At 41.1% G+C, this 26,004-nt stretch overlaps 1 protein-coding gene across 2 annotated transcripts in view; it reads left to right on the top strand.

The window, feature by feature from the left end:
* The window catches only part of aopep (aminopeptidase O (putative)), a 92,374-nt gene that overhangs the window by 53,566 nt on the left and 12,804 nt on the right, over positions 1–26,004 (top strand). For both annotated transcript variants that reach the window (XM_026188822.2, XM_026188823.2), the window contains exons 14-15: positions 1,013–1,099; positions 22,369–22,485. In XM_026188822.2, the coding sequence (XP_026044607.2) occupies positions 1,013–1,099; positions 22,369–22,485 (204 nt within the window). The remainder of the gene's footprint in view (positions 1–1,012; positions 1,100–22,368; positions 22,486–26,004) is intronic.

A 26,004-nucleotide genomic window follows, 5' to 3' on the forward strand; every position in this document is an offset into this window, starting at 1 on the left:
TAGATTGCTTGATATGATTGTCACCTGATTCCCATCAGCCTCGTTTCCTTCGGTGTGTTACTCTGCCACTGTTTCTCTTTACTTGCTTTGTTTTTCTACCATCTGGTTGTGTCCTCCGCTTCACAGGGATTGATACCATCTCTTATCTCTACCTCTCTTGCACTCCCTTTACCTCTCTTTTTCTCATCTGCTCACTTTCGTTTCAGTCCCTCCCTCTGTCTGTCTCTGAGTGAAGTGCGGCACACAGCGCTCTACATCTGTTGCGTGTCATTCTGTGCAGCCTATCAGATTTCCCTTAAAGCTCTCATCTTGTTCTTAATTGCTTTGCCTATATTTTCCAGTTCTCCCAGTTGTATCTCTGTAAAAAGTAATTATTTGTATTTTAACTACCTTAAAACAGGAACTGTGCTTAAGCGACTGCGCTGTAGACGTGATTAATTTACTTTACATACTTTACATTTACTTTACATACTTTTTGGGAACTTGACTTTTCCTGTAGTCGTGTGTTTCTGTGAATTCATGTGGAACAAAAGGAACCAATGTTGGTAGATATGACTTTGGCCTTGATTGTGATTGGCTGTTGCACTCCAGGCTCTGTTACAACAACATACTTTCACTAGAACTCTTTTGTCTCAGCCACTTGTTTGGGTTGGAGCACGAGTGAATGTGAGCCTGTGAGAAGGAAGGAGCTGTAGACTGTTATATATTATTGTGCCTGTCATGCTAATGGCTTGTTAACCTTACTTTTTTTCATGGAGATTTGATTTGGTTTACATTTACTTCTTGCTATTTACTCTTTTCTCTACTGTACACCCCTTCTTTCTCTCTCTCTCTGTCTGTGTCATCATTACACCCTGTCATAATTTCTTCTGCGGTTGTCCCCTTTTTTCCTGATTCTCCTTCACGCTCTCTTCCCTCTCACTCAAACCCTGCTACTTTGCTGTCTCCACTTGTCTACCTTTACACGCTCTTCTTTTTCCCGCCTTCATCCCCCCAATTCTCCCTCCTGCAGGTTGTAAAATGGATCCTCCTCAGTCAGAGTCATCACGGGAAGGGCAGAAAGCGGAAGAGAATGGAGCCCAAGGTGAACTACAAAGAGGTAGGAGGCACTCTGCTGTATTAAAAACTCCATCTACCTTCACTCTGCTCTACTTCTAACTCTTGGACATGTCCCCTAGCTTGTTTGAAAGCCTCTTTCATTCTAACCACCTTGATTTTTTTTTCTCCACTTAAAGTAGCTGATCGTTACAGTATTTCTTGTTTTTCTGAAAACACAATTATCCCTAATTCTGTTTATGTGTTACGTCTGTGAGGACAGTCTGCCCTGTACTTGTTTAAGTCTGTGTTTATGTTGTGTCCTCTGTCTACATATTTAACCTTTTAAGAGCTTGTATACATCACATAGCATGTGTGTGGCCTTGGTAAGTGTGTGTGCGTGTGTGTGGGTAGGTGTCTGTGTTTCTCTCAGGGAGGTGGACATCATTGCGCTTTTTTGACATTGAGGAGATACTTTCTGGAACTTTCCTTTGCAAACAGTTTTCTTCTCATTTACCAGCAAATAAAATAGTAAAAATTCCATTAAAAACAATCCAAAAATGATGCTTTAGCCCATGTGAGTATGTGTAGTGTTAATTAGGAATCTCTGGAGACTGCTAATCCCCTCCACCCACTAATTGACACATGGACTTGCACACGCCTGCATCATTAATGAACACACACTGATCTATAAGCCACAGAGGGCCAGAAGTCATTAGCGAGAGTGGAGCAGCTTTTATATATCACTCGCAATATGTTCAGATGTTGTACACTGTAGGAAACATTTTCAAAGCTACTCATCTTTTTCTACAATGTATTTTATGTCATGAATAAATTAGGTGCCCCCGGAGTCTTTGAATAAAATTTTGGAGGAGGAAATAAAACACTGCTCTTTACATCCACTTTATTTCTAGGGTTTCACATTTTCTCTCTTTGTACTGCTGCTTCCAGTGAAAGCAGGGGTATACATATTTAAGGTGTGCTTAAAAGTTTATTTTAAATAAGATCTCATGTTGGAGCATGACCTTTTTTCTGGATTCAATTAGCTTCAGCTCCTTTCAATTCCTGTGTTGTAATTTGGAGCACACGTGAATGAAATGTCAGAGCGGTCCCTACCCCCACCCCCTCCTCCCTTCAACCCACCTGATACCTATCGTCTGGCTTATTTACAACATAAGCACACACATATATATACACAAATACACTTAGTTCTATGGGGCAGCAAAAGGGGCTGTTCCTATGGGGTGGGGGCAGAGAGTGCTGAAATCAGCCTCACGAAAGAATAGCCAATTACTGTCCACTTGGCCGTGCACAATAGTGAGAAAGAGGAGGGAGGGACGGATGGACGGACGGACGGATGGAGCGAGGGAGCAGGGGGGATATAGGGGCAGGGGTGTGGGAGGTCAGCGTTTGAAGTTACACCATAAAAGCCATCCTGAAAGGAAACACTGAGTGACCCCTCCCCCCCAATCCATCCACTCCTCTCCCCTCTCTCCCCTGCGGCCTGGCCCTCTCCTCTTCTCCTCCCCTGCATCTCCCTCCCCTCCCTTTGTTTCAGCGAACAGAGTGCCCCATGGACCAACCAGGTGTATTTTATATTACTCCTTCATGTACTTCAAACGCCAAACAGCCCAATTTCTCCTCACCCCCTCTCCTCTTGATCTACTACTCCTTCTTTCCTTTTCCCTCCATCTATCAGCCTGTTGTAAGGCTATAAATCACCTTGCAGATCTGATCAGCAAAGGTAAAGAGAAAAACCAAAGGTAGGAGCATAAAACGGCAGAGACGGGAAGGCAAGAGAGGACTGACTTAAATAGCTGAGGCTATGATTGGATCATTAGATGGAAAATTGTAAACCCTTGATATCACTATTTTGAATTCTGTATCTCCTGTGGTTTATTTTGGATCAATTCAGCTGAAACTTAAACTTAAAATAGATCTAAGCCACAAAATGATGAGCTTCAGTGGAAAATGACAAAGGGAGGGGAAATGGGAGATGCTACTTGAGACTATAGGTGATGGCATGACTGTACAGACAGAGGACAGCCACGGGAATAAAAGGTTAAAAGAAAAAGTAGAGGACAAGGGGAAAACAAATTGGTAAAACAGGATTTTTGGACCTCAAGCTGGCGCTAGACTAGCGGTGGATTAGAGGTTGATGATTGTGGAATCCAGTACGGTAATGAATCCGCTGCAGACATTTGAGGAAATGAGGACCAGAGTGGATATTTGAAAAGATGAAGCACACATGTGTGGATACATATGCAGCATTGGTCAGTTGTTGTAGAGGTGGTTAGGAAGAAAGAGAAGAAAAAGTGAGGGGGGCAAGAGAAAAAGTAGGATATTTAGTGGGGAGGAATCAGGCTGAGCTAGTGTTTAGCACTAATGACATCAGGGATGATTAGGGAATATACACACATTTACGCACCGACACAAACCTATAGGTTCATAAAGTGCATGAGCCAGACACCCCCTGCAGAGCAGCCCGAGATCTGGTCAATTTAATAGAGCCAAAGTTTATTACCAACTTCCCCTCGTCTTTGTTTCTGTGTAACGTTATTGATTTACAAGCATCTCGGTGTGCACGCCGAGCATTTTCCTTGTCCACACGTGTAAGTTGCGCGCGCACGTCTGATATGTGTGCATGTGTCCAGCGTGCGTGGAGAGGTCTGAAGAGGGATATTAGTCACGCCCGTGTGGTAATGGGCCTCATTTTGCTCTCATTTTCATCTGTGGTCTCCGTAATGAGGGGGTCCATCTGCCCCTGCTGATCAAGACAGGAAACCCTGTAGGGGAATTTTGTGAATAACTGGAGATCTTGGCCAACTAGTTTGGCAAAAATCTGCTTGCCTGTTCTGATTGTGCAGTTAGTAATTTGTAATTGATCTGGTACTTTATCATCAACTAGCTTCCATGTTAAATAGCTGGGAAATGGTCAGTGGGCATCGTAACAGACCAAAGCTTATCCTAAAACCTCAGTGCAGCCTTGTTAGCTGTATGGAACTGCATGGAAAAAGTGGCTTGTGGAAATTTCTTGTGGGTTTAATGGCAGGCGAGTTACAATAACATTTTAAAACTCCTATAATGGGGTTAAATTAAAATCTGGGTGTTTAATATTGCTAATGTTGATCAAGTAAACAACCTCCACACTTTAGGCTTTTTTAAGGTACTTTTGTACTTGAATGCAGTGTATTAGTTCAGTTTGTCCTGCTGTATTTAGCGCAGATGTGATAAGGTTCTGTATATAGAGCATGTTTACATAGCTCCTTCTCCAGATAAACATATCTGGAAATTGTGTAATCCTGAATTCTTTTCGTTCCAGCTGAAATTGTTTTAGACCACACTATTTTTAATTCCAAACTGCAAACCTTTGTGAATGTAAGCATGCACGAGTCTTCTGTCAATGAGATCAATGAGATTTTATTGTCCCAAACATTGTGATTTTAGTCATAATTAACCGAGGACTTCTAATCATTTCATTTAGATTGTATGATTCCACATTTTCACCATGCTTTCACCCACACAAAAAGATTTTTAGCCTTGTAGTATTTATTGCACGGTTTGCCATATGATTATAAACACAGAGTCTCTGCAGGCTCAGAGTGATAATGTAAGAACAGGGACATCTTTCTCTGGGCCACAGACGCAGCAGAATACGCTGACAATGAATCAGCTTCCATCTCAGTGTCACTCCGTCACCTCATTTGCACCTACACGCCAGTGTGCGTCTTCCTGGTTAATGACACGAGTTACTATGGAAACACGCATCATCAAGTTTGTGTTTGTTGCCATGGAAATGTCAACAACAACAGGTTTAGAAGAACATCCTGTCTTGCAACAGCACTTCGATGGTTAAAGTGTACCCTCTTGAAACAGAAGCAGGGCGGTTGACTTAGACGTTGTCACACGGGCTGGCATTATCACAATATTCAGCAGCTGCAGCTTATATATTTTGTGAGAAATTATTGATAACTTTAACTTTATACTGCATGCCTTCTAGGTTAAAATTTTAAAGATACGCATGTCCAGTGTGGAAATTTAATTCTACTTCCGTTTGCTCTACAGCAGTTACTAAACGTACCTTGCAGCTCTGGAATGCCGCAAGGACATATATGTTGGCTTCTATTTTAGGAGACAATTTAAACCCGTGAATAAATGAACTGAGTTTGAGTGGTGACTGAAATCTCTTGTGTTGTAATGAGGTGCGATGTTGATTGATGTTGGTTCGACAGGGGAAGTAGTTGTGGTTATAACAGGGGCCCCTGTTGGAGAGTAAACAATAGGAAGGCCATGATCAAAAGCCTCTTCAGTTGGGTGGGGTTTGCAGGTGGTGCACATTACCCTTTCATAGTGGGCTTCTGTAATTAGCAGATGGGAAACACGAGAGAGAGCAATGTGGAAATAGTTTCAATCAGTGTTATTTGGTACTTCTTCATGACTTTGATTATTGTAAACATAGCTGAGGAGTGGGAGATGTTCCCACATAAAAGACAGACAGAATTTAATCCCTAGCCCATGTTTTGCAAACAAAGACTTAAATGTTTTGCGTCTGCATGTGTAAAAATTGCAGGAAAGTCTTAAGAAGGAAGTCCGAGACGCACGTATGCCCGAAAGCCTTGTATTTATTTTTCTCTCCTTCTGAATCTGTCTTCCTCTTCTTGCCGTTGTTTAGAGTTTGACCAGTAGCCATGAAATAAAGCATATCCGTTTAGTAATGGTGTTTTTCATGGCATCTGTGTTGCTGTTTTCTTCAATAAGACGTCACTGTTTCAAATTGCTCTCAGCCATAATTGGCGATCTGAACTCCGCCCCTGTGTACTGTTGACAAGGACACATCTGGTTTTCCCTCGTTTTTGTTTTCCAGTCTCCAGTGTGCTTCACTCCTGGTTTATTCGGCCTTTTCCTTTACTCTTTATATCAGTCTTTTTTTCCCCCTTTCGAACTCTGTCTCACTCTTTCTGTGTGTGTCTTTCTCTCTGTGATTTATTGGCAATGAATCAGGGATGAGGGAGTATGCCGAAGGAGAGATGGGAACATTCAGGGAAATGGCTGTTTCCGGCCAGACTTCACATCAGGGTGGGAAAGTGTATGTGCATGTGTGTGTGTGTGTGTTTCTTCGTCATCACCAACTGGGGATCAGCGAAGGGCTGCTTTCTGGCTCTGTCCGCTTTCGTGTAACAGCCCATTACACGAAAGCGGGCAGCCCACTGTTTTTAAATAAAATCCCGATGAAGCTTTTAATACACACAGGAGCACATGTGAGTTTTTGGAAAACATTGCATCCTTCCTTTTCGATAATACATTGAATAAAAAATGACCTTCGGCTTTGGTTGTGATTTTATGATGATTAGTTCTACTTTTTTAAATTTTAGACTTTTCTTATTGAACAATCATGTTATAGTCAGTGTTGGTGTGATGGGAGGTTGAAGGCTGAGGTTTTGTTCAAATTATAGATTGTTATAGTTTGCGAGTGGCTGCTTGCTGATGCCAGGTCACAAAGAGGGTGGCAGACCGAAAAACCACATTGTGATCACTTTGATTGCTAGCTGCAGTCGCATGTGGTTGGACGTTGACTTGTCTGCAAACACTTGCCGTTTACTTCCCAAGTAGTAGTGAAACTCGGGAGTGCGACGTAAACCACAAATGGAGACCTTTCACCTTTAAAGTAAGAGCTGTGTCTTACTGCTGCAATAACAACACACAAGTTTTTATATTTAGAAGTTTTAAAACTTTTACTTTGTCAGTGAACCTCCATTTCTGACTTGCATCATAGCAATCTGCTACCAACCAAAGCAGTCATGAGGATGTTTTCTGTGCAGCATCCTTTACCTCTTTGCTACCAGTTTCACACTAGTGACAGCCACACGTTGGTGGCTGCCACTCACCGTTCTCTAGGCCTGCATGAATGGAGCTTTAGCAATGCATCTCATTACAGTAACTGGCAGTACCAACTCAGAACTGTTTGAACAATACAACATTTTCCCTTTAAACTGGTGGTCTCCAGGCCTGTGTTACTGAGGTCAAAGCTTAGATTCTTTTGTAAATATGATGTACAGATTGTCTGGACTCTTGGGTGTTAGATCAAGAGTTCAGGGAGGCGGGAGGCAGAGTTTAAATAAGGATGCGGTGTGAATTTGAAGTTTCATACACAAAGTGTTTAATATGAAAAACAAAATTCTTGTATTTCTCTTCAGTGGGAGCACCGCAACCAGTGGATTCAGTCATAATCACTTATTTATTTTAAGCTTTATTTTCTTGAACTTTTACATGTGATTTTCAGTTACTGAACCGTAGCAAACCATCTCCACAGTGCAGAGCTTTGTGGGTGTAGTGAGATAGGTGCCTGCAAACCAGAGGGTATTATCTTTGCTTATTAGCTGTGTTTTATCATCTGCATCCATTTATTCTCTTATGCTGTTAGTAATACGTCTTTTGCGTTACACTATTTGAACTTGTGTTGATAGAAATGGAGATACCCTCTAAAGAGTTTTTTCTAGCCATGTGAGTCTTTGGCACTACATATTTACATATTTCACAAAATGCACAAACACTGTACACCTGTATATCTAATCTATGTGTGACTGAACAATGATAAGTAGCCAGAAATTAAATAAACATGAGATAGAATGGGCAGATATATGGACTTTATTCTCCCCCACTCTGAGCTTTTAGTTTTCAGTTTCCAGAAACTGTAGAGAAGTATGAGCACACAGAGTCATTTACTGTCTGCTCAACATATACAAATAACACATTAACCACCTGAAAGACACAATGGCACATATAATGTAGCTACAGATAGGGAGTGAGGGTGAGTCCAGGACATGTTGAGACAATGGAGCACGAGCAAAACAACAGATCAATAAAAGTATCTTTGCAGCTTTGTCATCTTCTGCAGTATCTGTTGTGCAAAGTGCTGACCAGGAAGGACAGATTGTGTGGGAATTGAGGGATCAGCAGCAAACAACTGCTCTTTGATTCACTGTTCTCTCACAATTGCTTTGCATCAATAAGCTGTTGATCCACCGTGACCTTCCGTGGAAACTTCTCAGTCTAGTTTGTGCTTAATTCAATGAATAAATAGTCAGGGATGAAGTAGTTTCATGACAGACCTGATGTCATAATCCATAAATCCAGTAAATGCTTCCTATAATGAGTTTAACTCACGGTGCAGCATAATTGGATATTACTGTATGAAATGACACGCAAAGTCTGTAAAAGTTACACCCAGTTTTCCACTTTCTCCTGCAGTCATGCTGAAAATAGTTTTTCCTAGTGACAGATAGCAAAAAGCTAGACAAAAATAAAGTGAGAGGAGATAATTAAAATTTATCAAGGTTGCAAGTGTTAGTGATGGGGAAGACTTATGTTTAGAGTCGGGCGAAGTGGAGATTGCTCCATTTGTGTTGCGTTAATGAGGGCAGAGACAGAATGAAAGTGAGAGGGATAGAGTGCCAGTGCCTATTTGTCCCATTTATCATTCAGCTGCGTTTCTGTTTTCGGGGTCATTTGAAGCTCACTGGCGCCCTCGTCTTATCCGGAGTTCCCCACCATCTGTGTTTGTGCATTCGTGTATGTGATGTGTGTGTGTGTGTGTGTGTGTGTGTGTGTGTGTGTGTGTGTGTGTGTGTGTGTGTGTGTGTGTGTGAAGTTGATTAACAGTAAAGGCGTAGGGCATATAGAGATCAGCAGTCAGGGCTGACGATGTTGACAAGCTGTTTTATGCCGGTTGTTGCTGCTCAGAGATACCACTGCAAATGGGTGTTTATGTGCACCTGTCCATACACACACACATTAGTAATACTGTCTTTGTGTGCATCCTCTAGCCTTGTACAACTTGCAGCTAAAAGCTTAATCCCAATCCATTTAAAACCAGATCTTAACCTTCAAAAAACCTTTTAAATACATGTCAGAAACTGAGGATGAGCCAAAATGTTCAAACTTTCCAAATGTGTCCTCACCTTAAGGTCTCAAATTCAATTTGGTTTGCATAAATATTGACGTACGCGGACACATGCACACTCACGGACACACAAATATAGAAATATACGAGAAGGCAAAGAGTTTTGCTGAAGAAGAGTGGGGTTGGCGTAAAGAGTAGTTGTATACAACGAGAGTAGCTCCAATAGGCTTTTCACTGAAGTGGTCAAAAGCAAAAAAAAGTACACACACACACATACACACATACACATGCATTCTGAATCCCTGAAGCATTTGAGTGTCATTAAAGTGCAGCTGTGTTTGTCTTTCCAGCACACATGGAAAACACATCAGGGACAGACGAAGCGAGAGAGATCAGCCTTCTGAATATGTCTGCCACAATACGTAGAAACAGAGCACCACACTTTGTCACTGGCACAGATCCCCATCGTTCATTTTGGAGTCTGTTCAAACACAAATGTAGACATTTGAGTATAATGCAGTGCTATAAAACGCAGTGTAGCGCAGAGGTCGCGATGTTAAAGCTGGCGACACTTCAGCCGGACATTTAGTGTAGAGTCATGTTTAATATTGGGCTGGGCTGTAAAATGGAAGTAGCTTTTTAATGGTGGGAAATGAATCAATGCTTTTCGCATAAAATCTGATTTAGGCGTCACCTCGCTGTTTTCATCGTTTAGGAAACAGCGCGCAATGTGGTGTTTGTGTGTCTGTGTGTGCGCATATGAACGCAGAGTGATGAGTGCTACAACATCTGTCTTTCCTGGTAATGACTGGGGAGACTACAGCGCCTCCGGGCATCCCCGACACATTTAGTGGCGTTAAGAAAAAAAAAACTGCTCACACACAAACATTCACACATGTACACAAAGTAATGTCAGCTGTATGCTACTAGATCCAATGATTACAGAAATCCCTGTGAATGAGTGCAATAATATTACTCAAATATTTGACACTAAGTGTCTGATGTGCGGGTGCAGTGTGAGAGAAACCCTGGCTCATAATCCCCTGTTCTTCATTTGTTGGGGTTACGCTTATTCACTCCATGTGAGTGGGTGTATGTGCTAATGGCCGCATTGGCTTTCCTTTAACGTTAGAGACATTTTAAAACTGTTTGAGAAGCAGAGATAGATCCATCACCTAACTGTGACTTCACTAAGAGGCTTGTTGCCAGAAACCCCCGTTTTACAAATTTTATGGCCCCCCTTTGAGACCCATTGAGGTACTGGACCTCTGTGGGGTCTCCGTTAAGTGTCTGGCACCAGGATTGGATTGGAGTCTGGGGCGTTTGTTGGTTGGGTCCGTGCTTTGTGCTCTTTGTTGTGTTCGCCGTTGTGTGTGGTAGCTGGTTGGATTGTCCCGTTAGGATGGCTGCTGCCATTGGGGAGTGTCGTTACCATGGAAGTGCATGGTTGGTCTGGAGCAATGTTGTGCTGGGTGGTACGTCTCAAAGTAACATCAAGAACATTTCATCGTAACAAGATAATCAATGTTATTCACTTCACCTGCTAGTGGTTTAACTGCTCATCAGTGGAGACAGATTAAATATGTATTTTCAAACCACTCATTTTCTGAAATATGAGTCAGGTTTTTCCAATAAATCATGTGGTTTATAGAATTGTAAAAAACAAAAAACAAAAAAAAAACCAGGGTGTCTTCTATCTGTTAATTTTGCCTAACCCACAGTTTTAAAAATATTTCATTCACACAGGACAAGGAAAAGCTGAAGATCATCACAATTAAGAATTTGGAACAAGGGGCCTGCTGGGAATTATGGACATTTTTAGGTCTGGTTTTAGCTCTTGAAATGTTCTCATAACAAAATGTCACAGACACCGTCGATTCTTGCCCTGTTAAGAAGTAATAAATGCAATAAAACAGTAGAAGAAAAATACTCAAAAACAAAACAATAATTTTGTTGACATGTCAAGGTACCAAAAAAACCCTGCCGGGGGATGACAGGACTCACAGTTTGAATCTTTTCAATGCTCTTGTACTGTCTAGTATTTACAGTCAGATACAGATAAATATTCCTCTCCCAGTCTGTCATATATTGCAAAGCTGAGTGTGATATCATAATAGGAAAAAAGACGGGTTGTTGTGTAAGTTAATCTCTCCTCTTTCTGTTGCGTCTTCCTTCATTCTCTAATATCTTTTCCCCCTTTTGTGTCTGTATGTGTGCGTGTGTGTATCTGGCTCTTTGTGGATGCGCATGACTCCACAGCTGTGTGTGTCTGTCTGTGTCTGTCTGTCTGTCTGGGCAGCAGATATCTGGGTTTAGTCCATCCCACATACCTCTGTCAGCTCAGACTGCTTCAACCTACCAAGCCCAGAGTTCACTCATGAGACAACACGCATATGCAGTATACTCCACACATACACACAGATACACAGGCAAGCCACAGGCAAGTTTCTCAGCTCGCACACAAACAAAAAGACACACTGAGACTTAAACTTTGAGCCACAAGAGGATTCATACAGTCTCTTCCTGAACATGACCTTTCTTTTTGATTGGTCTGACAACATTAGCCTCACTGCTGCCGCTCCTTTGTTTTTGACTATGTCTGGCAGACACCTCCCATTTATCGCCCACTGTGTTTTCTTTTCCACTATGTTTTCCTTTCCCCTATCCTGTTTTTAATCTAGATTTCTCAGTGTATCTTTCAACAAGAGTTGATGCTGTCACTCCAAACTGGAGGTCATTGCTGATGCATGTTTGTGTTTTACCCTTATTATTGTTGTCATCTGAGTAAACCTAGCTTGAGTATCTGCCAGTGTGGGTTTGTGTGCATGCTTTTGCCTTCACTGTGTATGCTGACATTTAGAAACCTAACCACATCCAAAATGGCGTGGTGGAACTCTGTTGCACAAGCCGACAAAAGTGCTTTGGCCCATTTGCTTTTGTTACTGTGCCCTGTTAACCCCTGTAATTATTATAATTTAGAACAGAAACCACCACTGATATTTATCTGCCAAATCCATTATATGAAAATGGATTTTATTTTATTTTTTTATAAATACTACCCCGGTGGTAATATTTAACCACACCCCATAGGCTGCTCTCACCCTCCAAGTATAGTGCTAAAACAAATGAGATAAGGAAATTAAACTGAGGCTATTTCCAGCCTTTGTCACAATTCATGCATTTATACTTAATGCCTTTAAAGAGAGTGCAGTTTGAAATTTGTGAGGTATTTGAATTGTATTTGTGTCGAGCATCTGGGACGAATCAAATGCTTCAGCTAAAATCTAGCATGTTGATGATTAAATCAAAAAAGTTGCAAGACACTTACTTAATAAGTGCTGGTATCAGATAAAGTTGACATCAGCCCTTATTTGGTAAGTTTAAGGCTTTTTTGTGAACTGCCAGCACGAGTAAATGTTTATATTCAAACTGTGTATAATTTAACAACCTTGTTATTGGAATTTACATATTAAAGGAAAAATCTGCTGTGTATGTGTGTGTCTCTGAAGAATTCACTGTGACTTCTAGGTGTCTGACAGGCATGTATTTTAACTTGTAGATCCACTCGAATTATTTAGACAGGGATAAAATAGTTTGTAGAGCTCTGTTTTAAGTTGCAGAAATCTGTTGCACTGATTTGAAAGAATTATCTGGCTTTGGATATGCATAAAACATTAGTTGAAAGGATCAACTCAAAGTTATGTTGGTATTGTCATTGGATTTGGTGATAAAAATATAGACTATCATTAGGCTTATGCTCTGTCTGCTTTCATAAGAGTTTGTCTCCCATCACTTTGTCCTTGTGTAGATGCACAAAAAAGCCTATATGCCTCTGTTCTCCACAATCCCTTTCTCTTCACCTCTCTCTTTGTCTAAGCTGACGTCCAGCTGTTTGGTTGTGTCACTGTTGTACAATTGCTACAGAATCCCCCCCCCCCCCCCCCTAACACACAAACAGCGGTCCTTTTGTTCTTGCTCTGTTTGAAAGGCCTCTCTCTTTCAAAGGCATACGGGTGGTGCAGGGGCAACACACTCAGCAGCCACCACCGAGACCTGGATTCGGTCTCCTGTTGTAACTGTGACTAGTTGTTTGGGGCACCTGCTTGTAGGTGCGTTGGAGCTAAGGTTGCTTGTTATAACCTTCTGAGAAATGTAATTCTTGTGGCACACTGGGGAGTAGGCTATTGCCTTTCTCTGCCTTCCCAGATTAGCAGTAGCACACTAGGTAGTAAGGACTGTCCCACAGGGGAATTGAGCTTTGCAAAATTGAAGAGAAAAAAGAAGAAAAAAAAAAGGTTGTGCTGATAAGAAAGAAGCCAGGTCTGAATTGTTTGAGGAGTTGTTTCTCTGTCCATCAGAACTTAAACAGAGGATTGTGGGAGGAGGAGGAACAGTAAGAGGGAGGCATCCACTGGAGACAGTTAGATTTGCAGCTTGCGTCAAAGCACAAAGTGCCAGAGATTAATTAAACTTCTCCCTGTTTTGGAGGTGTGTGCATGTGTGAATAAGTATGAGTCAGGGTGGTGATGAGTAGGAGAGAAAACATGTTAATTGCCTTCATCATCAGTGCCAAATTGCAGGAACATAGAATTTTACATAACAAACGCCCCACCTTCTGCAGCGCACAAAGAAAGAACAAAGTGCTGAGGCAGAGATGGAAAACCATCTAAAGAGCAGCAAAGTACACACCTCAATGCATGCTTGTGTATACTTGCACACTCATTTTGTGCAGGTGTTTTCTTTTTTATGTTGTTGGTGCATGTGCTGCTGATTCCCCACTGAGTCCCTCCCTACTTACAGGTCCACTGTGTGTGGTTTTTAAGCTTAACCCGTCAGTCGCAACCCCGTTGTGACCTCATGCTGCTTTTTGATTGGCCTGAGATTGTGAACTTGAGGCCAAGAAAGAAGACGAAGGGGGGGGGACAGGCAGCTACCCACCCTAACAGCAAGCTGCTGATTAAACATACTTGAAAAGTGATGCATTTACATAATCATGTATGTACATAAGCTGGGTTAAACGTTGGGGATTTAGGGTCGAGAACACAGGCTGAGTGCAGAGTGTATAATAAAGCTGCTCTTTGTATATGCCCTCAAAATTGATTCCAGCACATTTGACTGAGAGAACCTAATTTCGGCACATAGGCTTGTTTGTTTTCTAAATGAGCTTTTCATTCTCGTTCTCACAACGGTGAATATCCCTGACCCTTTGCGTGCTGTCAGCCCATATTTGTGTAGGGAGATAAATGAACAAAATAATTAATTTCAGCAGCTATTGTACTGTGAGGATAAAGCTTCTTCCCCTATATCTGTCCCTCAAAAGCCCTCTATATGTTTTGACCCCCTGAACGATTGCAACAGTCCGACCCGCAGTAACTCACACAAACGCATGCATATATACTGCCTCATTCCAGCATCTGTAGCTATTCCGGTTTTTTGATTAGGCTGGTTTCCAATTTGGAAAGACAAAGAATGAGGGATATTAATGATTAAATTACAGATAGACAGGCACAGTTGTAGGTCATCACCGAGGTCATCAGTCTGTGACCGGCACTATCTGTGAGATCATCACCATGCTGTAGCAACAGCAGGTGTGACATCATTTGAGGAGATGATAGAATAGAGGATGGCTCCATTGCACAAGTTGAAAGGGCAGCATGTGACTCATAGATAACCTTTTAGTATCTCCTGTGCGTGTGTGTGTGGACTTCAATCCATTACCCAAAATTGCTTTACAAAACCTATGTCATCAGACCCTTTTGTAATGTCTTTTTGGACCTTGTGAACCCACAAGATTGCAGTATTATATCCTCACAGTGAATGAATTTATTTTTCTCGAGCCACTTATCATATTTATAGGGTCATCTCAATATTGCTGCACCTTCAGCTAAAGTCTCCCACACTTGTTCCACACCAGCACAGACTTACCACTATTGTGTAACAGGGACCTTTTGCTAATAAGTGATCATGTGATGTTACAATTAAATAAAGCGTTTCTTTCTGGGGAAGGTAGTAAGAGTCGGTAGGAGTACACACTGAGAAGCAAAAACTGATTAAACAGTTAAAGTAAAGCAGCGGTTCAGAGATTTCAGAGAAGCGGTTGAAAACGTTCCAAAAAGTACCCAAGACACAGAAAGTTTCTTTCAAATTATTTGGTTTTGGTTATTTTCTTGCCTTTTGATTAGTATTTTATTCTCGGCCATCTGCCCTGTTTTTTTTATGTTTTTTTTCTCCTGCACATTTTAATTTCGTGCAGCTGTATAGAGCAGTTACGAGCTAATTAATAGTGTAAGTGTGTGTGATGCTGTTTATGCTGTCATGTCTGTTGAGAGAACTTTAACAGCTGCTTGGTGTACTGTTCCTCTATCAAGCTCAGTCCTGCCACTATGGTTTGAGCAGATGTACATTTGGGCCTTTAAATCAACTGTTAAAAAAAAATAGGCAAAAAGAGATAAAAGAAGCAAGGAGGAGCTTTAATTGAAGGAGCCAGACACATAGTTTGGAGCTCTGAAAGAAAGAGTGAAAGGCAGTTGGTATGGAGACAGGGAGCAGACAGTCATGGAGACAGAGGCAGAGGGAGAAAGAAAGGGAGGTGATCTGAGTAAAAGAAAGAGTGAAACCTTAGTACCTGAGTCGTGGGTTGAGGCCTTTAGCTGCTGGTGCCAGAATGTGTTTTTACGAGCCTGCGGTCAGACAGACATAAAAGGCAGCCGAGCGGCTGAATGGCATCACACACACGCACGTGCATGCACACACATGATTCAATGGCCTCTCAGAAATCACAGTTTGGTTTTATAATGTCACAGTTAGTCAATGTCTCCAACCCCCATAATGCAATGTGACTGAACAAGCAGCACATTCTCCCCTGTGGTACTGAGGTAGGTAGGGACGGAACTGAGGGGAAGTAATGGAGGAAAAGAAAGCATTTGTGTTAGTTCAGATCAAACTTTATTTAATATGGGACAAAATCACAAGTCAGAAATTTGATTTAAGAGACTTTATGATCTTCACATCACACAACTTTCTTTATGTTGAGGATATGGAACACCCCCCAGAGCGGGGAGCAAGTCTGCAAGAATTTGTGGTCAACGGCAATGAGACAGAATCAGTCTGCTATAAATTTCTGCTTAATGGGTTGGCAATTACACGCAGTTTGTGATAATGTTGCTATTAACTGAGAAACATTAGTGAAAATCAGAAGTATCTTGCAGTCTGCTGGAAATCCATTGCTGTCCTTCTTTAACTTAAGAATGGGGAAAATTCCCTCCATAATCCCTTATTTCTACAGTCTCGCTAGGAAAAACATTGGTTGCAACCGTGTGCAGTAAACTTGCAAATGGTTGCTTCGAAGACAGTGATCGGGTCTGCAATTACTCGCAGTCAGTTGCCAGTTTCAAAGCAACTTGGGTACATCAAGATGGTGATAAAATGTTAATGACATATATTAATTCTAATGAACGTACATGTGTCTAACGTGCAGTTTATTTTAAAATTGTAATTAACTTTGATAAATTGAAGGCAATAGATGGAAAAATTCTATCTTTTGCCAACTATTGTAAATTCCTTGCTGTTTACATACACAGAAATTCAAAGGAGCAGCTTAAATTCCGCCCAAACTTCATAAATTTGAAACAGAAATAATCAGAACGCAACCAACTGGCAACCATTTGAGTCCCTTATTACAAAGAGTCTCTGCAGCACAAACAGACTCAGATTTATTGCGACGTGCTGGCAATCTGTTTTAGACGGCAGTTATTTGAAAACCTTCGCCAATCTGTCTGAAAGTAATTACAGTCAGTCAAACCACAATCGTTTGGAGATTGGTTGCCGCCTACCAGGCAACCTGTGCAATTTCCTTGCAATTAAAAGCGGTTCCAAATGCGAAAAAAATTCAATGCAATCACCATTTTTCCCCCTAGATGTGAGGAGGTTTCCACTGTAGTGCGAGTGAGCCATATAGGGACAAAAGAAACAGAAGGGCATCAGAGGAGGTCGGATACCTGGTTGGACAGGTTTATTGTGCAATATGTGTTATGAACAACATATCTGTCCAACCAGGAAGAGTTAGAAGATATGCTGAGCATTATAGTAAAGTTGCAGTTGGAAAAAGAATATCAGTACTCCTAAACTGATACTCTTACTACACAAGATTTGACAAGAAACAACACAATCTGTAAAAAGTGTTAGTTATAATCCGTACCCTATCAACAATAGTTAGTTTAGCCTTGAAAGATAACTTCATAGAGGAATTACAACAAAACGGAAACAAAAAAGGAACAACTTTTCAGTAGTGCCTGGCTATAACTGATTTTTTATTTGTTTACATAGCTTGAGATGATTTGATCTACCACATTTTTTCCGTTTTGCAGGCTTTAATTTTAGTATAAAGTAATTCAGGATGTAGGACGTCTGTTTTGTCTGTCGTCTCCTTTCTGTTGTTTGCCTTTGTTTCCTGTAACCGTTGCTGTCGTCATTCCCCTTTTTATTTTTATTTACAGTTGTAATTGGTTGCACGCGTCTTATAATGGAGTGGAAGCAAAAAACACACCAAATAATAAAGTGCTAAAAAAAAAAAAGGATATAGAAATAGAAGCATTTTTAAAAATTCAAATCAGAAAGCAGAAACGTGGGCGAAAGCAGGGATGATTCACCCACCAGGGGTTACTTGAGGTTATTGCAGTAATGTGATTGTAAATGGTGATTGGCTGCTTGAGCTAAGGAGAATAAAAGAGGTAGAGATCCTGACCTGATTTAACACAGAAGATGTAAAGGTTATATTAATGTTTTGAATCTATTTGTGCATGCATAAAGGCTGCAGAAAATTGACATGGGCTCGCTGTCCTATGTACTGTACAGAACAAGAGTCCTGTTGCCATGGAAATGCTGAACAAGTGATGGATTGTTAGATAGGCACAGAAAGGATTTAAGATTTACCTTTTCTTAAAAGAAAAAAAAATCATTATTTTTGTTTAGTTTTTCACAATTTTAAAGAAGGAGATGCAGTGGAGTCAGCTGCCCCTCGTTATCGCTCCTTATGGTGATCAGTATTAAGGATAGAAATCCCACAATAAAGCTTCTGTTGAGCTTCACGTGATTTTGTGCTGTGCAAATGTGTTACACCGCAGCAGTAGTATGACTAATACAAGTCCCATAGTCCTATACACCCACACGTATGTACTGACACACACGCACACAAAATGTAGCTGCTTCTTTCTTTTGACTCTCAATTACTCTCAAACTCTAATTTTCTCCAACTCTTCCCGCTCTTATAGGAATACATGCACACAACTGTATATATACACACACATTCGCACCTACACACAAGGCAATATATACCTTATTTCATTTATAGTTTGGGGTGGATATCATATCCTGTGTCTCATTGAGCTGTCAGTCACTGAGGCAAACAGTGTATATTTGCGCATACATGCGCTCACCTGGGTGCGTGTGTCATTGTTCTGTGGAGGTTTGGAGGTCAGTATGAGAGGAGACATTTAAGCAGCATATTTCCCAGAGGTTCTTGAAAGGTGTAATTCAGCATACAGCTGGTTTCAGATGACCCCTGTTAGTGGTTTGTAACAATGCGGAGTTTGTACGTTGGTGCGTAGGTTCATTTATGTGTAGTCTTTAGCGTGTATGTGGATGAATGTGTGCGTTTGTGCATCTGAGAGGGAGCGACTGTGAACTGTCTCCCTCCTGACATTCCTTAATTTTAACAGACAGCATGGGAATGTAATGCTTCTTTAATTTGGTCAAATTCTTCTGTGTGTGTGTGTGTGTGTGTGTGTGTGTGTGTGTGTGTGTGTGTGTGTGTGTGTGTGTGTGTGGTGAACTTTTCACACAAATCATTGCGCTAGAGAGGGATATGTTTCCCCCGTCAGTGGGGTTTTCAGCACTGTACTATTAAGTGCTATTGTTAGGTACCAATGACCTAGCGAGAGTGTGTGTGTGTGTGTGTTTGCTTTCTTCTATTAGCTGTTTGTGTTGGTGTGCCATTCTCTACCCATTAATAAGGGAGTACTCATCCGTAGAGTTCACCTTTTACCCACAACCGGTCTTTCTCTTCCTCTCTTTCATCCACTAACACACATGTCCACGCTCAGGCTGCCCTGAAGTCAGAATTTCGTAAAAGCCCAGCAGTACAGCAGTTCTCAATCCATAATCCATATTTTAACATGAAACATAAAAGTGGATTAAACGCTTACCAAATTCTTATTATTTATCACATCATTGTGATAACATTAATGAGACCTTTTATATACATTTACATAATGTTATGTAAGTTGTACAGTCAGTCCTACAGGCGTAGGAGGAGACAACATTGTGAATAAGTGCTATATCACTCACTTCAGATTTCCACCTGATACAGGCTTCTCAGGTTTGCTGATGGATGCTGCAAGGCTTAAAAGAAAATGAGTTAAAGCAAGTTGAGCAAGTAGCTACTCTTAACCAGGGGTTCCCATATCTCATATTTAAAAAGTCAGCATTTATTAAAGTATCAACACTTTAACATCACAGAAGGTTTTGGGTTTTTATTAAGCTACTTAGAAATGCTGTATATTCATGTTTCTTCCACTGCTCAACCAGTGCAATATGTAAAATATCCACCGACAATTTGTTGTCTTACTTTTGCATAATTGTTGGTTATCGCAAACCCCAGAATGAAATTGACAGGTTTTACAAATCTTTAAAATTTATACATTTTCACAAAGACCACAGTCATGTGGACAAACGATGCAAATCTGGTTTCCCTGTTTTAAAATAACTCGGTACACAACCACATACCTCAAATACAAGCAAAATATACACTTCAGGATAAATTGTATAAGCCACAAACAACCCACTTTTTTCTTATGTTGCACCAACGTGAATGCAGCGTAGGTGTGTGGGAATTTTTTTGGTTTAAATTACACAAACCAATATGAAATGTTCCCTACTAACCAGAACCTTTTAGACCAAATAAATACCTGCCCACAGAAGAAAAATAAATAGCCTTTTTTTAACCAGTGAACGTTCCCTGTCATTTTTTTCTGGCTTTAATTCAAGTCATTCAGTTAATTTTTTTTTCTTTACAGACGGATCAGTGGGGGAAAAAAATGGTCATGACTTTTTTCCCCCATAAGTCCCCCCCAAAAAATAATGACCAAAAAACAGTGGACCTAATCCTCTTCTGTAACTACCCCATCTAAAAGAGTCCTTGTAATTTAAAAAGTTTCCTTTTGTTTCTAACTTTAAAAATTTTCCACCCAATTAAGTATCCACCGTTTTAAAAAAAGGATTTGAATAAATAAATAAAATGCTTGAGGTAGGGAACTTGGCAAAAATGTGGATTTAGTATGGAATTGATTAGGAATTTAGGAGTTTTAAAGTTTTTAGTTGTAGAAGTAAGGATCCCTACCCAAGTAATCATGGGCTAACTAATTATGCACATAATAAGGTTTTAAAAAAAGTGCAGTATTCTCCTCTGAAGAACAGACAGAAGGAGTATAAAGTAGCTTAAGTACTTTAGTTTGTTTGTGTTTTTGTTGATGTATGCTCGATAGTGTTGGTGTGGTGTGATGGTAACTTCACCATGGAGATGACAACTGATGAGGGAGACGATCGTGTTTCAATGTGTACAGTGTCTGTGTGCGCACGTGCGTGTGTGAGGGTAATAATAACAATGTAAGTTGGTTTGTAATGTACCATCACTGACCAGGAATTTGCTTTTGGAGACACTGTTGCAGACATATTGATTACCACCATGGCAACACAAATATATACAACACACAACAGGCTTTCACAGTCACCGCAGAGGGATGTGAGGAGAGAAAGAATTAGAGAGAGAAAGACAAAGAAAGAGCTTGCTCCTCACTTTTTAAAGGGAAGGGTAGGAGAGTGAGAAGGATCATGGGTGGGCCCCAAAGAGACTCTTTAGAGATGGAGACGGCACTTTAGAAAACACTCAGCCTTCACAAATTGGAGGGAGGAGGGATGAGGAGCGAGGAGAGTCAATAGAGGGTGAAGAGAAAGACTGGATATCAGATTTTCCACAGAGCTGGATGATCGTCAGTATTTGTGTGTGTGTAGCAGCGATAGTAATGTTTGATTTGAATGTTTTCCAGCTTGAGTCTGAGTGTTATTCCCTCAGCTTCAACAGGTACATGCTAAAGTACTTCCTGGTTTTAGATCAGGTATTTCCCAGCAGCACTAAGGAGGTTGTTTACCATAAATAGCTTTCAACAGACTGCACAAATGTAGCTATTCATCATGCATTTGCTGGCTGCGTTCACCTCAATAGAAAGAGGTAATCGTATCCAGAAAGAGCAGAATGTGGCTTTCTCCTCTGTGTCACTTTCTCTTCACTTCCACGCACCCTGCCTCTCTCAGTTGCGCACGCACGCACGCACACACACACACACACACACACACACACACACACACACACACACACACACACACACACACACACAGACACACACACACACACTCACAGCCACTTCATACTTATTTTCACATTAGTCTCTGCGGGGCCTTCAGCCATTAATTGTGTCCCAGACTGGGACCACAGAAGAAGTGTGGCCGGTAGTGCTGGGTGTATCCAAGAGAGAGGCAAGCAAGGCTGGGCACAGCTGTCTCCGGAGGAGGAAGCCACTCTCTCATATCGTTGCCCACATCCATCCTCAGAATACTCATCTAAACTCACTGTCCCTGAAGATGGCAATCACAAGAAGAAAATAGATTGTTTCCTTCAGGTCTACCTCAGGATAACACAAGCAATATATGCACGATTAGGAAGCAGCAGTCAGGCATTTCGTTTTTCCTGAAAACCTTTTAGTCTGTGACATTGATACAGTGGGGGATTTCACTGCAGTCTCGCAGCCTACGAGCAGAAACGTTGTCAAAGATGCCCCCCCCCCCCCCCCCCCGCCCAAAAGTGTGTTCCTGAACAGTGCTCCTCTGAGTTTCTCTCCAATAGAACAAAATCAAAAAAGACAACTTAATTTCTTTGCCCTAATATTTTCCGTTCATCTGTCTTTTGCCTATTCTGTAATATTTCCCAGCTGTACAAGATTCACTTGATTTACCATATTTATTTAATTACCACTTCAGCTGTTTTATTATTCCACCATTTCCTCTGTTTGAAAAGCGGCATTAATTGCCTGACTTTTATTGATGTATTTTTTTTTTTTCATCAAAGCTTTCATTTCACGGAGGAGAAAATCTAACTCGCGGAAAATAATGCAAATGTGCTTATGTGTGGGTGCACAGGATCCAACATGTAAATGATTCAGCTAGTCTTGATAATTTTTGCAAGTTTGGTAATTTGAAGCTGCTGGTGTAAGGAAAATGTGAGTTTTCCCACCCCTTGTATTATTTAATAATGCCTCAATATGTTTTATGAGGCTGGCTAGATTAGTCAGAGCTATTAATATCATAAACCGTTGTCTCCTCAGCTGACGTCGGACCAGCTAGTGATGCTTCTGGAGCTTCTGTTGGAGGAATCGGAGTTAAGCGTGGCATCACTTCGTGCTCTGCAGAGAACCTACAGTCTGCAGAATCAGGACGCTGAGGTAAGACCACACACTCGCTTATTCACTCATACAAACGCAGACACATGCTCAGACAAGTGAGCATATTCACCCAACATTTACAATCCCCTCCGATAATAAAAGTAGCTTTCCTCTCCGTGCACATCTTAAAGCATGGCACTTAGTAATGTGTTGTAAATTCTGTTGTAAGAGCTCTCTTCTTTACAGCAGCCATTACTGACTAAATCCCACAAGTATTTGCTTCATTTTTTAATGTTGAACAAAGTTCCTTAATGGTACTGTTAACAGTGTTTGCCTGTGTGTGTGTGTGTATGTGTGCATACTTTTCACTGTTTGTACTCTCTGGCTATGTGTGTATGTATGTGTGTGCGGATGATCAAGTGCTTCCTCTCAGTACAGGAGCGCTGTGAAAACACAGCTGTGCCCGAGCCTGTAAACTGTCCACGCTGACTTCCATCATTAACACATGGCCTCTCTTGAAAAGAAAAATTTGATACATATTTAGGTTTTTTTACGAGTTATTATTAGTTATATGAGCTGTTTTGTTGGGGCGGTAATGTATATAATGGAGCTCAGATGTTCTGTTATATAGAGGCTGCTCAATTGTGGTGCGTTTCCACTCATTTACTTGCTGGAATCTGAAATCATAAAGGCGTGATTTTCCCTAGCAGGTCCACGTAGCAAGCAGTGTGTTGGAAGCTGGAAACATTCCTTAGGGATTTTGGTCCATATTGACATGATAGCATCACACAGTTGCTGCAGATTTGTTGGCTGCACATCCATGATGTGAAACCACATCCCAAAGGTGCTCTATAGGATTGAGATCTGGTGACTGTGTTGGTCATTTGAGTGCAGTGAACTGATTATCTTGTTCAAGAAACCAGTTTGAGATGAGCTGAAGTTTGTGAAATGGTGCATTATCCTGCTGGATACACTGTCTTCACGAAAGAATGGACATGATCAGCAACAGTACTCAGGTAGAATGAGGAATTTAAGCAATGCTGAGCTGGTACTAAGGGGACTGAAGGGTGCCAAGAAAATCACCCACAACATTACACCACCAGCATCAGCCTGAATTATTGATACAAGGCAGGATGGAATCATACTTTCATGTTGTTTATACCAAATTCTGGCCTTACTTTCCAAATGTTGCAGAAGAATTTGAGTGTTTTATTTTTTAAGCTTCTGTTTTCCAGACATGAGTGGCACCAGTTGTAGTCTTCTGCTGCTGTAGCACATCTGCTTCAAGGTTTGATGTGTTGTGGCATGCTCTTTTGCATACCTTGATTGTAACGAGTGTTTATTTGAGTTACTGTTGTCTTCCTGGGCATTCTCCTCTGACCTTTGGCATCAACAAGGCATTATTGTCCATATTTTCAGTTTTTCAACCCTGGAGATGGTTATGTGGGAAAATCCCAGTAGAATATATTTCACTCACTAATCTAGCCAGCCTCAAACATTTCTGAAATATACTGTGTTCAAAGTCCCTTAAATCACTTTTCTTCCCCATTCTAATGCTTGGTTTGATTTTCAGCAGCTTATGTTGACCATGTCTACTCAGTCAATATGACCTACACCCCAATATTTCCAAGATAAAGCTGGAAATAAATGGAAAAGGATTTGTGAAATTTGGATGAAAACTTAAAAGCTCCATCTGAGACCCATTAAACTCATCTTTATTTAGTAGGTTGCAGAGGTAATGTGAGGATTTGAATGTGGTTGTAAATGGAGCATTGCTCAGTCTACATTCTTCAGCTGCAAGTAGGTGGAGGGCGCGGCAACATCTGCTGCACAAATAAAAAAAAGTCAAAAACTTCTGTTAAGCTTAAAAGAAAGGTAGTCTTTGGTTCCTTTCTTGACCTTTCTGATTTTCAATTTAAACTTTAGCAGGTGATCTTAACCTACATGCCTAAATACATTGTAGTTGCTGCCATGTGATTAGGCAGTTAGATATTTGTATTGATGAACATGTGAATAGGTGTACCTAGATGCATTCAATCAGAATTCTCAACTGGCACTACCCCCCAAGTCAGGCTTCCAACTCGGAAAGTCGGAGCAGCCCCGCCACCCTCACTTATTCATCCAAGATGATGGCAGTACATGTAAACATTAGTAAAACTGTAAAAACTCTAGACTTCTACTGATATATATTTGTGACTGGCAAAGCTGACTAAGCCATATGCAGGGCTAGGCTCGATTGTGCTGTGTTGCTAGTGATAAGTAGCTGTATCTTGCTACCAAACAAATCCTGTTTTTCATTAGTTTTCTGATGTTCCTTTGGAACACATTCAAATCGGGAGTGATGTCACTTCCAGCTCCGACATCCGACTTCCGAGGCAAATGGAACGCAGTAAAAGTGGGTGTATTTCAGTAACTCGTCTGTAGTTCATTGTCTTATTTTCACTTCTAGTAATCCACCTCGTGGTCTCAGTCTGAGGTCACTGTGTGTTTGGCCTTGAGTCCAGCTTTTTACACGTACACCTCTTTAGTCAGACTTCCTGGCAGATGAAAGTAGATTCCCATCTGCAATTTCCAGGAAAAAAAAACTTTAAGTGTTTGCTAAAAATACGCAGGGCCATTACGCACATAGTCATGCATGGAAAAACACTCACCTACATACACACACACACACACACACACACACACACACACACACACACACACACACACACTCACTCACACAAGCACACCTGCACACACCTGTCTGAAGGCAATGGGCCAGTCCTAATGTCAGTAATCTCATTCAGAAGAGGTTAATCACCTACGTCTCTCCATATAAACGTGCCCATTTATTCTCTCTGTCCAGAGGTCTTTTTTCCCCCCCTTACTTTTTCTGTCCTCTTCTCACGCAGCTTTGCATTGTCTGCTGCCACTTTCATCGCAGAGGATTGATGATTGATCTGTTTAAAATAAATACAGGACTGAGTGCAGTCGAGCCCTCTGCAGCTCTTCAGTGTTTACCTGATGTAGAAAGAGCTTTTCAGAGTGAATGAATATTGGGTGATATGAATAGCTGTTATGACTTCTAAAAAGGCCGTTAGTAATGCCGTGGCTCTGAATGCATTGTGAAACAACTGATTGATCACTTGAAGATAGACGTGTATTATCAGCCCTTAGCAGCCTATAGTAAACCCCCAGCTGTTCCTCTTATATAGCAGCATGACACTACATGTTATATATGTAACACAGAGGGCGGTCGAACAAAGTTTCACACAGTCAAAGTGGAGTGAAGTTCACATGAGATGCTGCACAAAGCAACAGAAGACTAAAAGGTCTGGACTAAAAGGTGCTTTCAAGACTGGCATGCAAACTTGAGTTTCCGTGTGTGTGTGATTTGCGTAAGCATGTACACAATAGTGAAAGGAAATACGTGGCTGACCACTGGTGTGCGTGCTGTCGGAATGCTTTGTCTATGGCGTCAGTGACCATGAATATGTGTGCGAGTGTGTCTGTGAGCTGGGGCATGTGTTTGCATGTATGAGACCAAGTGCGTGGCCCTCTTCCTTTCATATGAGCCTCATGTGACGTGAGATGCTGTGT

The sequence above is a fragment of the Astatotilapia calliptera genome, chromosome 12 (genome assembly GCF_964374335.1).
Source record: "Astatotilapia calliptera chromosome 12, fAstCal68.1, whole genome shotgun sequence".
Classification (NCBI taxonomy): Eukaryota; Metazoa; Chordata; class Actinopteri; order Cichliformes; family Cichlidae; genus Astatotilapia; species Astatotilapia calliptera.